General features: G+C 34.4%; 1 protein-coding gene across 1 annotated transcript in view; it reads right to left on the reverse strand.

The window, feature by feature from the left end:
* The window catches only part of GALNTL6 (polypeptide N-acetylgalactosaminyltransferase like 6), a 423505-nt gene that overhangs the window by 216553 nt on the left and 190658 nt on the right, over positions 1–16294 (reverse strand). Inside the window, exon 4 of the mRNA XM_054292088.1 lies at positions 11615–11781. Coding sequence (XP_054148063.1) covers positions 11615–11781 — 167 coding nt within the window. The remainder of the gene's footprint in view (positions 1–11614; positions 11782–16294) is intronic.

Below are 16294 nucleotides of genomic sequence, written 5' to 3' on the forward strand. Positions count from 1 at the left end.
TTTTATTGAATTTTTATAACTATTATTTCATTCATAATCAAGGCATAGCATTTAAAAAATATGACATTTGTTAGGTAGAGCTTAACTCCATGCCCACTCCATGAAGGAAACCAAGTTCAAATACACAGCACTTCAAAAAACTAAAATGAACATGGGGCATGAGAAAGAAGAAAAGGAATTAGCTCACAGTTCTTGCTGAAGCTCTAAATTCAGCTAAATTACCTGAACTAGCAACACTTACAAGACTCTACAGAAATAATCAATTCAGTTCAGAAGTAATAATCATCAATTTCTTTCAAAATTTAATCACTTCTACTTCAGGTGTACACACACAAAAAAGACTCCAGCATAATTGGCACCATCAATCTATTTTACATTTCACACCCTTTCATTCACAGCTGGCACACAGATTTTCAATCACTGACCAGGAACATGTTTAACTTTCTTTCAAAGAAAAAAACCACAACCATGGACTACGTTTAAAAAGGATATGTAAGCTCCTGTAAATAATGCACTGACTAGATGCACATATCTGAATTTGGCCCATTGTACACTTCAATGCCATGTTTCGGTATTTTTAATACTCATAGCACAAAGCTTGTTTTCTTATTGTTAATATCAAGCTGCCAATACAGAAACATAAGAATGAGGTTTGCAGATAAGAAGTCAACACTTCAGCTAGTGTTTTCAAACACATTCAAGAACTGCAATAGTTTTAGACTCAAATGTAGTAAGGATTATTTTCATTTTCCCCTTCATTAGTGTAATCTATCAATGCTTTCTACAGTTAAAAACTGCAATAGGTAAACCACTCAAGAACAAGAATAACACCTGTTCTGTATTGCTTTGCAGTGTTAAAGTATATTGATTTCAAAAATATTACTTTTCCTTGTACATAGTATGTCTTTCTTTCATCACACCAGGAACTTTGCTTTATGCAAAACTATGGGAATAAGATCCTTAAATATTGTTTTTTAAATTCTCCTAAATGAATCAGTTATACCTGAAATTCATTTTAAAGCATCATCACTTTCCACTAGGACTGTAGAACATTTTTAAAAAGAAATTTTTGAAGTTAGAATATTTACAAACAGGAGTGGATTTCCTTGTTGACTAGAAATAGTGTACCACAAATAAAGAACAATTAATCTGTGTCTCCTCTGTGATTAAATGAGCCAGGAATGGAGTAAGACAGCCCACTCATGTTTATCCTGCTAAATCTAAAGCAGTACATTTGCTATTTTGATAGATGTGCATAACAGCACTTTTTACAAAGAATGTCAATTCTGTTTTCTAAATTCAGTATGTTGCCCTTCAAATGAAGGGGAAGAAGAGACCTCAGGCAGAAATAATCTATTTTGTCGAGAGATTTCTACCTATTAAAGAATTATCAGATCCCTAGGAAAAAAATAAAGATAGAAGATACTGTAGAAAATATCCTGATGTAACAGTAGGAGAAATTAGATTACTTTTGTTAAAAAACTCAGACAAAGAAAACCAAAATCTCCCCAACCATCCCCCCTTCCTCCTGACAATAGTAACACTCAACTTCCAAAGCCAGAAGTCAGCACAGACTGGAAGGCCTTCATCCCTGAATGCCATGCACAGGTTTGTAGTACATTGTACCACTGTGATTAGAAGGGTTTTCAATACCATATAACAGCAAAATCCCCAGCAGTCACCTATTCTAAATGGTTAGGATTTTCCATATTGTGTAGTGCATTCTGCTTACAACAAACACTTTGACATTTATCCTAAAACATTTTTTCTTGAATTTGTGAGGAGGGCAGATATGAGGGTTCCTACAGCAGGTGAACAAAGGTTGCTAAGTCACTGACCATAAATGAAATCAGCATATTTGTTTGCCTCTGTGTGCTGGGTGTCTCAATTATGCAGCAGCCCTGCAAAGCCACCAAAACCAAGCCATGTGTGCACCTGCTCTCATAATGCATAAACATACAACTGGAAAAAAAAGGGGAAAAAAATCACCAAAACTGAGTCAATTGAGTTCATATCTGTAACTTGAGAAGGCAGAGGAGAATGCTAAAATCTCTTTACATGTAGCAAATCATGCTTTTGCTTCATTCTTCTTCACTGAAATTTCCCACTGCATGTGGAACTTATTCTAATTTAGAAAACACAGTTTGACCCAGTCCTATTAAAAGAAATCTGTTATAATTGCTCAATACAAGTTATTAGTGCTTTTTTCACAAATCGGTAGCATTTAAAAAACAAACTGCGCATGACAGAACCATTAAATCTTTCAGCCATTTATAAGCTTCATAAAATTGCCCATCTGTCTGAAAGATGCATGAGCTCAATTTGGGAAATCAGCACACACAGAAAAGCCCCCAAAGCTGACTGAACGTCTGGATAGCGATTTCTGAGAGCAACAACATTCCTTTTCAAGTTAATGAAATTATGATTGCATTTCTGTACAAGAAGATTTGTAACTAGACAATTCTATATGTCACAAATGCTTCCTGTGAGACACTGAAGATGCACAGAGCAATGAACAAGATATTGCATTAAGTACACTTTTGATTTTTGACTGCACAAAATAAAAATCTGCATAAACATATGCAATACTAAACAAATAGATGCTTCTGGCAACAGGGCATCCATTTATTCAGAATAAATAAATTAAATAAATAAAAGTGATGGGAGAACTGCTTGCCATTATCCAGGAAAGAATCATCAGAAAAAAATACTGTCAAATTATGTACTGGGTTATCTCAAAAGAAAAGCATCAAGATGAAATTAATATAAATGAATTTCAGCTCTCAATACTCTAAGAAAGTAATCTGTAAGCTATTCTGTTATTGTTGTTTATTCATTTGCTTTCACAGAAATAGAGTATACCAGAACTTGAATGGAAATTCTTAACTGTTTTACACCATCAGCGAAGCAAGGTCAGAATACCTACTAGGACTCTTTAAACGTGTTTTAATTTTGTCAGGGTTACAAAAAAAATAGGGCAGGACAAACCTTTCTTTTTCATCTATAAAGCTTTAAAGACATTCATCTGCTAACCTCATTACAGGATTTTTCTTCTTTCTTTAGAATGTGTTAGGATTTGTAAACTGAGCACTTGGTAGCAATCCTACATGTAAGAATCATTCTAGAAAAGACAAAGGCATGTAGTTTGGGGAAAAAACACAACTAAATATTTATTTAGTTAGCAATCAAATCAATATTCTCCCACTAATCTCCCAGGGAAATTATTAGAAACTATTTATACCCCATATCTGACTGCAAGGACTTTTATAGATCTTATAGTAAAACACAATGTTTTAATACCAGAATTCTGGGTTTAAAACCTTCTCATGAGTGACAATCCTAATTCTCTGCTTTGATAATTTCATAGCTTTCGTTATACCATCCACATTCTTTTTCCCCTCTTACCTTATGTGAAGCTCAGTACCAGTGAATGAACAGGAAAACAACCTCTTTTATGTTACTGATAATATATTTTGAATATCAGCAGGTTTCAGGATCACCCATGATATGCAAACAGGAAAAAATGACAAATCAAAATACATTTATAAAACAGGAAAATGAAGCACAAGGTTTTCTGGAATTATTTTCTTTAAGATCCATAAAATGTAGTAGCTAAGGATAATACTATTGCCTGTTCTTCAAGGATGTTATTTTGCTTGATCATTACAAGCTTACTTGAAAGTCTACTTTCAGGAAAGGTGAAATATATTTTTGAAGTCTACTTAGATGAACTCAAATGTTGCAATTAAGGCAACCTTGACTGTAACAAACTACCGTTTTTGGAAAGACTACTAGGATGTCAATTCAAAAGTTTGTCACACTTTATGAAACTTCAATGAACTTTGAAAACTGAAAGTTGCAATCTCTTTCTGAGTACAATGAGAAGATAATGAGTTATTTAAAGATAACATTGAAGTAACAGTCATGCATGAAAAGGAACATGAATAAATTTCAATTTTAAATTACAGGAAATTTTTGAAATAACAGACAACTAGTATTTGGCAAGAATCCTTTCTCTTGATACTACAGAAAAATCTAGTTGATTAGCTTATGAAAAACAATACTTTATAAGATCTCAGGCCTATTCTCCTGATTCCTAATAACAAATCACCACAAGAAAAGAAAACTTCTCAGTTTGAATTTCATCAGATGGAATGTTTGAAAAAGTCCAAAGCAACAGACTTCAGCTTCTATCCTACATTGCCTTTCTGCAGGTTTTAACAGTGATTATTCAGGGGATATACCATTTGAAGACGTAAAAATTAGTTAACATCTCCATTAGACTACTCAGTGAAGTTGTGGAAGTAATACATTTGGAATACTAGTTAAGAATTCCCTATTGCAAATAAGACAAAAAAATTCTTAAAGCTTATAAAGAGAAATAGGAAGTTAAGAAGAAAGAAAAGAAGAAAGGTAAGGAAATGAAAGAACAACATCATCTCAATTTTTTCCGAAACTAATGTGCATCTTTTCCATAGTTCATTAACTGAAGCTGAAGAAGATAATTGTGAGCTAATTGTTCAAGTCTCTTCTCAAGTTGTTTAGTCTATTACTGCAATGTAATAATGCTTTTTCAAGTGGAAAGTAAACAGCTCATATTTCAGAGAAAAGCCAATGTAGATACCTATGTTTATGTAGAGTTAGAAATTTTCCTTCCTGTTTACAAGATCAAACTTGAGTATTCCACATGAGGAATATTAAAATAATGTCATTTCAGCCATAATTCAATTTAACCCTAAGGAAATATAAACCAAAGCTGAGATGCATAGTAGAAAAATTTGCCTCATGAATAAATGTGCTTCTAGTATTTCAAAATTATTCAGAGTAACTAGACTGTTTTAAATCCAGATTTACTTCAGGTATCTCAAGAACCCCACTCGAAACAAGCCCGGCATCATAGTTGTTGGACTCTGACACCCAGAGAACTCCATCTTGCTAAGTGCAGGCTGCTCATTAGTTCCCATCTCAAGAATTCCTCACATGTTCACAAACACAAGGGATGCAGTGTGGAGGCATGACACACACCCAGCAGGCATTTCATAGGGTGGGCAACTAAAGATAGACTGACCAATTTTGTGGAAGCAAAAGCTTTGTATTCTGACTCCACACATACTCAAAAGTGAAATTATCTATCTTTTATAACTGATTTGATCAACTATGTGAAAATTAAGAATTTGTTTTCATATTAATATTTTCATCACTGGAGTTTTCATTTTTACAGCCAAGTTGTATTTGAGTTCCCTGAGTGCAGGCAGCATTGGGATGTGGGAGATAATCCTAAATTTATCTCAATGCAGACACATTCTCAATTCTGTCCAGATAAACTGTAAAACTTCAGTTATTTGAAATTCTTCCCACCTGTGACTATCTCATAACATGACAATACTTTTACTCCAGCAAATAAAATGCATTTTGGGATGAGCTGCAGTTGCCTTCAAAATGACCATTATTCTTCTGAGCCGAAATCTCACCAGCCTCAGGCCAACTCTTTCTTTTACCACTGGTAAAGCCATTCTGTCACGTCAAAATGCTTTCAGTAATGAAACTGCTACTGCAAGGTACATCAAGGAGCTGAAGGTAAAAGATTGTATTCTGTAATTTCAGAAGAAAAAACCCACAACAGAATTTACCGTATCCATAGCTTTCTAAGGCAAGCTAAGTAGAAGACTATTATTTTCCTCTCTTTCATAGTGCTTGTTAAGTGACAATGTATTCATTTTACATTGATAATGTTAAATTATCAAAACTGAGAATGTAGAGTGAAGAACAGAAAACTTGGTATTACAGATTCATGTCAGTTTACTGCAACCTATGCATGTACAGGTTTTAAGTTGTACTTTTTACAGTGATAGTATTTTGACCAGAAGCAAGTCCAAGTTTCATGAAATTCAAGTAACTGAGTGCATTGTAGAGGAAATGAAAGAGGCATTTTATAGCTCAATATCACAAGTATAAAAATGTAAATCCTGCACTTAGTTAGATCTCTAGTCAATACAGACATCTTGAAATGGAATTTGTTTCATTTTCTATTTGGCCTTTTCCTTTTTTTAAATCACTTTAAAATACGAGGCTGACCTTCACTTAGGCTTATAAGCTAAGATTTTATTTTTTTTCTGATGTAGTATACACGATGCAGCAATATGTTAATATTAAGGTCAACATTACTTGAAAACCTTGCTGTGTTCAACTCTGCTCCAGGAAGGTTTTGCTTATGCTATCAGTGAAATGAACAGGGCAGCTGAAGTTGCTGGGATCACCCTGGCTTCCAGGATGCTGCATTAAGCAAGTAGAAAGCCACTACAAATTCTTCACTAAGCAGAAAACATCTCTCTTTACCTTTGTATAATTAATTGTTTGTAGCAACAGGCTTCCCAGCTGGTAAGGCTTTGTGCCTCAGGTATAACTATTTGCCTACAAACCTAACAGATTTATATGCAGAGTCACCCTTACCTTCTCACAAACCATGTCTTACACAAGCTGTGCCTAACACTGCAATTTTTGGAGACATGAGCTTTCATCACACAGACACTTTCTGTCTTTAGCAAAGCTTTCCTATGACAAGACAGTAATTCATAAAATATAAAACCTTCCCTTCCCTTTTGTCAGAAAGTTACATCTAGCCATAATCTGAAGCCAAGCATCCACACATTTGAATTTCAATGACGTGTTATAAACTATCTACAAACAAAATACAGGGAATTTCCACCTCATGCAATAGCATGTGTTCCTTCAGTGGAAAGTGGTGCAATCTGATAGTCTGATAGAGTTGCTTTGCTTTTAGCACAAACTCCCTTCCCTTACTCTATCATTATTATATAACATGACCAATGCAGTTTACAGAACTACAGTTTAAAAAATCCCAGTCACACATCAGCTCATCTTGCATGTTCACAGCAAAAAACCACATTACTGGCACCGAAGTTCACTGACCAACTACAGCTCTGACAAAGTAAACACAAGTTGCTTTTGCACACCGACTTCCATGTTATTGAACTGGCCTATTCAGAGGTCTGACACTAACCATGTGGTACCTGATAGGAGATAACATGACACTCTCAAATGAATGATGCAGAAAACAGACCTAAGCAAGGGGATAGATACAGGAGAACATAATAGACAGCAATATGAGAAGGGACTGGCTCATCAACATGAAGGAAAATTTCCTAGTTTTTAATTTTCTACCAAAAAACCAGTTCATTGCTATTCACAGGAACTAGTTGAGGAAGAAGCTGTAGGCTACCAAGTTTTAAGTTTTCAAATTCCTTTTTCTCCCTTGGCAGATCTGAGGGGTTTTTTCCAAACTAAAATACTGCCAAATAACTGTTACTGCTAATAAATTTATTGTTGGCTGTGGCATTGTTTATTTTTTCTTATAATAGGTCCTGTACTGCTTCAAGAACTACAAGGTAAAGTCAAAATCCTTTCTAAGTCAACTTTACATTCATGGGCATATACTGTGTTAGCAACAGCTTACAAGTCTATGATAATAAAGTAATTATAACATAAAAAGAAATAAAAGTTGATGTACAAATCTATCATATGTTGGCAACCAACATGAACTGTTAAACTAATGAATTATGCAAATCTATGTTTCCCCAAAGTTTTAAAACATTAATCAAAATTTTTAGTATTCCTCTGTAAATGCAAGATGTTCCATTACTGAACCAATGAAAACTTGCTTTCTTTTTCATTTTGCCCTTTCCTTTAAAACTGTTGCCCATATTCTGCTTCTTGCCCCTTTTTAGATATCTGTCTCTTGACAGACTGACTTCCGAACAAACTATGTCAACAAGAAACACCCAATCTTTAACATCAATCCTCCCCACCTTCCATTTCAAACAACCTTCTCACAAACTACAAAATCTTCCCAGAAAAAGAAGCCACTTTGAACAAGGCTCATTTTCCCAGAAACCAGAATCACAAAACTAGAGCTGCACACAAAGCCACTGCAGATAACGACACAAAGGTGTGCTGCTACTTCAAATATAAAGGTTGATTTTCTGTGGTAGGTTACACTGAAACTGATAGGTCTTTGAGTTTGAAATACAAGGCTTATGTGAATCAGGTACTGGATCTGCAGCCCCAAATCCATCACAAAATCAGAAACACTTTGCACACTTTAGTATATAAAAACTATGCACATCATTAAAATGTACTCTTACTGTATCCATAGTTTTCTAAGGCAAGCTAAGTAGAAGACTATTATTTTCCTCTCTTTCATAGTGCTTAAGTGACAATGTATTCATTTTACATTTATTAGAGCACCTACAAGCTTCAGATTCAGTCCTCCTTCATCTCACCAGTACACCAACATTCTGACATTTGCATTTGCAAAATAAATCAAAGCTGTTATTTTTGCTGAAATGAAGTTCCACTAAATCAGACATTTTTCTCCTACCTGTTGGTTCACCATTTTAAATACAAACACTCTCATACATTACATGAATAAAGAGATCTTGCAACTCTGTACCTATATTTAAATCCCCATTTCCTCCTGTCATAGGTAACTTCTAATATTCAGGTAGTTTTTTTATATTAAATCTGTCCATAACCAAATATTGCACTTTCGTGTTTCATAACATTTCCTTACCTCCCTCAAAATATCAAGCCTTTAATCTGCATTATATTGATATTTAAAGATATGCAGCTGTCCTTTTATTTTTATAACACCTAAATGTCATAATTTATGTGGAATATTATGCATGAACTATCTAAAGATTTAGGTTCTGATCATAAAAGCCAAAGGAGTGCATATGAATAAAATCAAGGCATATAAGTTATTCTGCGGAAGAACCAGCAAACTCCTGGTATCTATCTGTTCAGTAAAACATTTTCATCATTTGTTATTAAAAGTTTTATTCAGCGCATTTCAGTATTTATATTGGCATTAGTTAAAAAGGAGGAAAAATGCTGGAGCCTTTAAAAAACAATCTTTTACACAGCTTTCATATTTCTTCTTTTCTCATTTACTGCTTCTAATAGGAACTGACTTTTCATAACTTCCCAGATGTTTGTAAAAAGGAACAGCAGGATTAATAGAAAACTAAAGAAAAGTGTTTGCCATTTAATCACTATTTTAAAAATACCATGGTCATTGAAATACCTCATTTTCACTTTTGACTATCTACATATGATGTTTAGATTGCTAACAGAAAACTCTCCCCTTATATTATGAAATCATGGAACAAGAATAGCATACATTAATAACATTTTTACTCACTTTCATAACACATAACTGATTTCACAAAATACTAGCAATTTGTCAGCTATATGGCATCTGCAGCTTCATGAAGAAATTATACAAAAAGGAAAAGGGATATGAATTTATCACTAATCACTATACTGCCTCAACACAGCAGTAAACTTTGCTAGCAATGATTCTATGAGTTCTGACAACATCTAAACATACAAACTTCATTTTTTGCCTAATCTGGCATCAATATCTTTTATGCTGCTTTACTCCTATCAGTCTTAGAAAGGTAACTAAAGGGTAAAAGAATCTGCCACTGCCTAAAAATAGGTTATTTTCTGAACTGGGAGGAGACAGAGCTAGATATCCGTCAGCATTTTCTTAACATAAAATAATCCAACTCTATTGTGTGTGACCACCATATAGAAGAAGAAAAAAGAGCACAAGAAAACACAATATGGTCTCATTAAAGTAAAATTTAGAGGATCACAAATACAAGAATTAAAACAACTTCAGGTGTACCAAAATTATTCTGACCTCAATGTTACTGAATTCAGAGTAGAGACTGCAGCAGATTTTTCTTGTGTTATCTCTCTTCTTAAAGCATACAGTACCCAGTATGTTCAAAAATAGCAATCATTCACATTTCTGAACTTTACTTTAATAACACCTATAAACAGAAGTACATAATTTTATTGGTACCACAATTCTAGGTCCAACTTCATCTAAGTCTGCTTTGTAGACTCCGTTCAGTTTTTCAAACTTCTATTAAACGCTTTTGTTAAACATTCCTATGCTATATGAACCACTTCTTCTAGCTGGAAGCTATTCCACTGAAAAGTCAGATAGCTTTGTAAAACTGGAAACAAAGACGACTATGGAGATTTTTTTAGTGTTATAGAAATAATATTACTTTCAGCAGAAACTAAGTTAGAGCATGCGAGAAAGAGCAAGAGCCTGTTTACTGGCATTAATTCTTTTTCCAATAACCTGGAAGTAGATAAGCTTTACAAAACACTAGCATATTTTAAAATGCATCAACAGTAGCAATTATGTTCTTCATTAAAAAATGCTACAGTATTACCATATTGAGCAAGCACAACCTCAATAGCTGCTATTTCAGCCAAAAATTAAAAAAAGGGTGGGGGAAAGAAACCAGCTTTTTTACTTGTCAGATACTTCATAAAACCAACTTACAGACTTCCCTTTGAGCTGTTAACTGCTAGGAAATTGCTAGCCTGCAGAAACAGCCCGGGTGTGCTGTTTTATCGGTCTGATTTCCAAAACTTTCATCTGTGGTCTAGATTTCATAAACATAGAATAGTCAGGACTATACTCACTTTACAATTTCACTTAAATTGCATTACAGATCGAGAGGCAGTTCATCAAAGGACATATTGCAAGTAAACCAGCAGATATGAGAGGGCAAGATAGATGTGTGCAGCATTTATCTTTCTAAATCCTGAAATGTCAAGTTAAAAAAAATCTTACAGAAACAGTTCTGCTACTGCAGTGCTCTACTAATATTTCCTCTCACTCACCTGGGGGCTTCTTAAAACAGTAGGTCAGAAATCTGCTTCTCTAAGTTCCTAGCTGAGACAAAGGCTTTAAGTAAAACATTAGCTAAGGTTACAATTCTCTCTTTTGCTATCAGCCTACTCAGAACAAAGCTAACACACACACCAGCAATGGATGCTTCAACAGAAACAGAAAACCTAGCCCGCAAAACACCAAAGTCAAAGGTCTTCATGCTTAAACTTCTAAGGGATGAACTGAAATTTGAAAAAAAACCAAAACTATTTCCTAGTTCTATATCCTTATCAGGGAGGAATTTTACCTAAAGAACCGTTAAAATTCATTTAAGGAACTTGAGGTGGAATTTTTTTCCGCTGCATTCAAGAAGTAATGGTAGCGTAAGACATTTAAGTGATTGATGTTTTCTTAATTTTACTATATATAAATGATGCAAATTTTGATCAACTATTCCAAAGCATTTTTTCACATTTCATTCAAAAAACCCTCATTTCTCTGTATGGCTATTTTCTACTAGATGTGAATGTGCCTACCTCAATAAAATTCCAGGATCAAAAGCTAATGAGTTGCATCCAAAACTGTCAAAGTTGATGTATTTTCAGAGTAAAAGAGAAGTATAGGGAAAATATGAGGAAATACTAAAATTTGCAGTATTTCAGTAATAAAATTCAAAATACAACATTAATAAAGCCTAATTAACAGCTGACAGTTTCTCCTCCTTTTGACATGAATTTCAGTACTCATGCCAAGTAGAACAAAAGGATCTTATAAATGCTTATTCCTGCTAACAACCAAAGGCTACTTCAAGGCTGTTTTTGCATCTCTTCAACTTCTCTCTGGACCACACTGCAGTATAAATTTCAAGTTAGAACAACACCAGCTGGGCCTTACCTCTGTCACTGAAGTCATCCACCAGGATGATCTCTGCGATCAGGCTGTCTGGGGTGCGGTTGATGATGCTGTGGATGGTGCGCAGCAGCGACGTCCAGCCCTCGTTGTGAAACGGGATGATGATGCTCGTGTTGGGGAGTGCTTCCAAGTACACCTTGTGCTTACAGCTGCAGAGGCAGGGAAATAATTGTGTAAGCATACTGAAAATCTGAGTTGGCCTATTTGTCATCCATTTGGGCCATCCAACCAATATGGTTTCTGGCATAAAATTCAACAGTGCAATCAAGCAGTAATTTCATGTGAAAATAGCAGGATTGTTTAAAACACATTGCTTACAACACTAAATAAATTGGAACAATGACAGAATTTAGGTGGAATGAGTAAAACAAAAAAAAAATCTAACTGTCTGGAATTATTTTCTTTCACTGAAAACTTTTTCCCGTAATATGACAGATGACATATCTTCTATGACATCATTTCCAAAAACCAAATCCTCTTATCAAAAAGAATTCCAGAGCGTAATATGAAGCTACTCTGAAGTGATTGTTTGGTCTACAAAGAGATCAACTCTAGAAAACAATTCAGTGTTATCCTGGGCAATATGAGCTTACAATACAAAAAACAACATCCACACATACAACTCCAACTTTGTATCTACAGATCCAAAACGATTGTTCCTATTAAGTATAGAGATAAAGCAACACACAATTCTGGAAGTGTGGACTTATAAACAAGGAAATGTAAACAAGCTTTCATGTTGAAAGGAAAGCACCATACACTCAGCATCTTAATTGCACAGCAGCTATGGAATATCCATGTTTAACCTCACTGTTTTCAATATTGAGTTGTTTACACATTTCAGAAAGAAAAAAACGTAATACTCAAAAGTAAATAATGGCCATGCAAATCAGTGTCTCCTAATATCCAAAAATATTTTATGACAAATGTTTAGATTACTGCATCTGATAGGATTTCATCTTTCATGTTTTGTTGAAAAAAAAAGAAAAAAGGAACACATTCCTCTGTTGTTAACAAAGCCTGGCATTTTCACCTCTGGGGACAAAGTAAGTGAACGATTTCTCATTCCTCAAAAGAAAGTCACATCCTGATAAAGGTATCCCTGGAGCAGAAACCTGTCAGCTTTGCAATAAACAAACAAAATTAAAAGTTTAGCCCTGCAAATTCTAGGGTTAAAAAAAAAGTATAGATATCTTTGCTCCTTGTTAGGAAGTGTAACTATGCATATCAAAAACTGCTACAGAATAGTTTCAATTTACATATATTTGCTACTTAGTTTGCATTTCCTCTTTATAAGTGTCATTTAGAAATCAGTATTTACCAATACACTATACAGCTACCATACTGATGAAATGTTACAAAGAAATAATAAAAACTCATAGCTAATATAGTTGTATTTGCAAAATGTTAACTGCTATGTAGCTATAAATAAACTAACTAGGTTTTAGATACTTCACTAAAAAAAAAAAAAGATGTAAATTTGTAGTTCAGACTTTCCTTCCTAAAACACAGTGCAAATTAATTTAATGACAAGCCCTTTTCTGAAATAACCGCTGTGGAAACATTTTAGTAAGTAGCTTGCTGGTAAAACATACATGTACATTGGAAAATGAACAGATGCTTTGCAATAATGTGAAGTTCTGGAGAAAGCAGTGCTCATTATCTAGTGACAGAAAAGTCTAAGTATGTATATTTAAATGTTTTGTGAAAAAAAGAAAATCCACTGCAGCAAAAGAATTTAGTAGAATTTTTTATTCTTATCTGTAGGAAGAAGTAGAACAAATGAAGTCCATAATTAATACATTGCTGTTTCAGACAGCAAATTAAGAAAGCCACCTACCAAAACCAACACCTATTGTTGCCGGCTGTCTATCATCAGTGACGCTTCTTGGACTAGAACAAATGCAACTAACAGACATACATGGAACTCTCACGCTATTTTTAAAAGAAAAAGTTTTTCATTCAGCATTTTTGACCCCTAGTAAATATGATTTCAAACTAGTAAGTTTTCACCTCCATAAAACCCCAAGCCAAGCCAAAAAAACCCAAACAAATCAAGCAAAAGAACCTCACATATGTAAGACTAACAACTTCTAAAGAGTAAGAGAAAAAAAAATACCCAAAACACCCAAACACATCAGAATCCCACTTATATTTTAAAAAGTCACCCCTCCAGTACGAGATACCTTTTGAAAGCAGTTGTACTGAAATTTGCATGGTTAATATTGTAACCTTATGCGTGTAAGGATAGGGTAGGTCATTAAATTTGGATATTCACATTGACAGTGTCAGAGTAATTGCATTATGTTAAAGTGTTGAGAAGGAGAAGCAACACTGATGCACTTAGTCTACAACTATTCTATTCTTCCTGCTGAACAGACTGATCTAAAACAGAGCCACACTTAGAAGAGGAAAGCATCTAACACTTTCTCAACATTTCTCCATCATTCAACTTTGACCTTTAATCCTCATTTACATTTACTTTTGATTGCCATTGTAAAGGTATATGTGAATTGATTTCTAGCAAAAGCCACAAACCACCAAAACATCCTTTTGTGTTTTTATCAAAAAAACTCGCCAGATTTCAAATTCATAGAAATGAAACCTTAAACTTAATGATTTTCTGCTAGGTTTCATAGCAGTGCTTTACTTGCCTTTCCTCATCAAGTGGAATTCTGCTCATTTTTAGCCCCTTGCTCTCTTGTCACGAGACTCTAACAGCAACAGACGATCACTGTCTTAAAAAGCCTTACATGAAATCCATTTTATTTGAAGTTCTATCCAACACTGTCCATAGCAGAGGGCAGCTAGCTCTGTGCTCTGATGGGCTGCAGGGCAGAGCTGATGAACAGCTGTCATGTTCAGAAAAGGCCCAGGAACTGCCACAGAGATGCAGTTAGACCTCCGCAGCTGGGACACTGGGTGTGCCATGAGAATAAATCTATGTATTTTCATGAGGATAAACACTTATAATGCATGCACCATTTGTTCCAATTCCACAAGTGTGCTCTTCATATCCTGAGTTTTAGAAGTGATGCCAAACACCCTGGCTACAAAAAAGACTACTTAGAAGCTACAGGCATTGCTTCTTGTTTTAAAAGGGAAATTCTTGAGCCTCCAAAGAAATGAGACATTGCAATTCAAGATTCTTACATATTTCCTGAAGAATGCAATCTTACCAAAATTCACTAAAATAAAAAATAAAGCAAGGTTTGCAGTAGAAAAGAAAAATGCTATGTATAAAAGATTACCATAACCTCATATACATTAGGTAAAACTGTCTAAATATGGTAAAATGAAACTGAACTGACTACCTACAGAAATATTTAAAATACTACTCAGTAAAATAATATTCTTCCCAGAGCCTAAAAATTTCAGTGGAAAACTCAGTCAAACTTGTATCAGTTTAGCAAATTATAGTACTTATGGCATACAGGAACTCCAATTGTCATCCTCCACATAAAGACATTGCAAATTACTTGCACACCAGGTGAATGCAGGCTTTATGTGGACAGTAAGTATCATTCAGGTAGTTTGAATGGCAGAATAAAGTGTCCAAAGAGCACAACAGCTTTCACTGAGGCTTGAAATACTAGAAAATCTATAAAGGCCTGGAAATAAATCCTAAAATCAATACTCAAAAAAGGTTAGTAGATATAAGATGGACAGATAGGCAGTTCAGCCAGCTTCAGTGAAGTAAGGGTTTGCTCCAAGACATAACTCAGTGTAGAAAAGATTGCAATGTATCTGATGTCAATCAACATCATTAAGCTCTCCTCTTAATTATGAAATCATGGCTCAACTGATAAAGGCAAATATATTACTGTACAGCTTTAGTATCACATCATATTTTGATTAAGGAATTAAAAAAGAAAAAAAATCAGAGGAGAATTGAAAAATGGATACAAAGACAATGGATACAAAGGTCTTTCAAAATAATTTGAATAGGAACTTATTATTTGCTATTTTTAGCTTGTTTCTATCAAGACTAGTTTTTTGCCTTAGTGACACTTTAAACTGGATTAACTTTTAAAATAAGATATGAGGACTCTGCACTAACAAGACTGATTTAAATAGCAAATGATGATGAAGACAGGTTATTTGAGTCTGTTAATTCAATCTACATATATATTATAAAATAGCTTGTTTGAATGAGCTATATATTAGTATAAACACACAAAGTTTCAAAAGAAAAACTTGTCATGATATTTTATAATTTTGGGATTGAGGGCAGAAAACTAAATCAGTCTACCTGAAATTAGGATACGGAATTGATTTTTCACTTTGGCTTTGATCACTATAATTTCCATGAAAGTGTTTTCTGCAATCAGCCCAGGCTACATATGTATGCTCATCATTCCCATACTGATAAGAGGATAAATACTTAAGGATGCTAAAACACATTACTTGACTAGTCTTCCATTGTTTACACTACATTTTTCCTCACTTGTATCCTGACTTCCATACTTGTGTTTCTTCAGATAACCAAATAGCTCAGTCCAGCAATATTTTTAATGTTTGGTGTTTGAGTCACCACTCGTTCACGTTGCTCAGAAACATCACACTGGGTCTTCCTCAGCTAACCTTGTTCAGCTACAGGAATAATGCAGCCTCCTCTTTAGAGGCTAGTAAGTGATCATTTACAGACCTGGAGGCCTAAGT

The sequence above is a fragment of the Melozone crissalis genome, unplaced genomic scaffold, assembly GCF_028551555.1.
Source record: "Melozone crissalis strain CALT ecotype California unplaced genomic scaffold, PUWL_Pcris_2 ptg000006l_1, whole genome shotgun sequence".
Classification (NCBI taxonomy): Eukaryota; Metazoa; Chordata; class Aves; order Passeriformes; family Passerellidae; genus Melozone; species Melozone crissalis.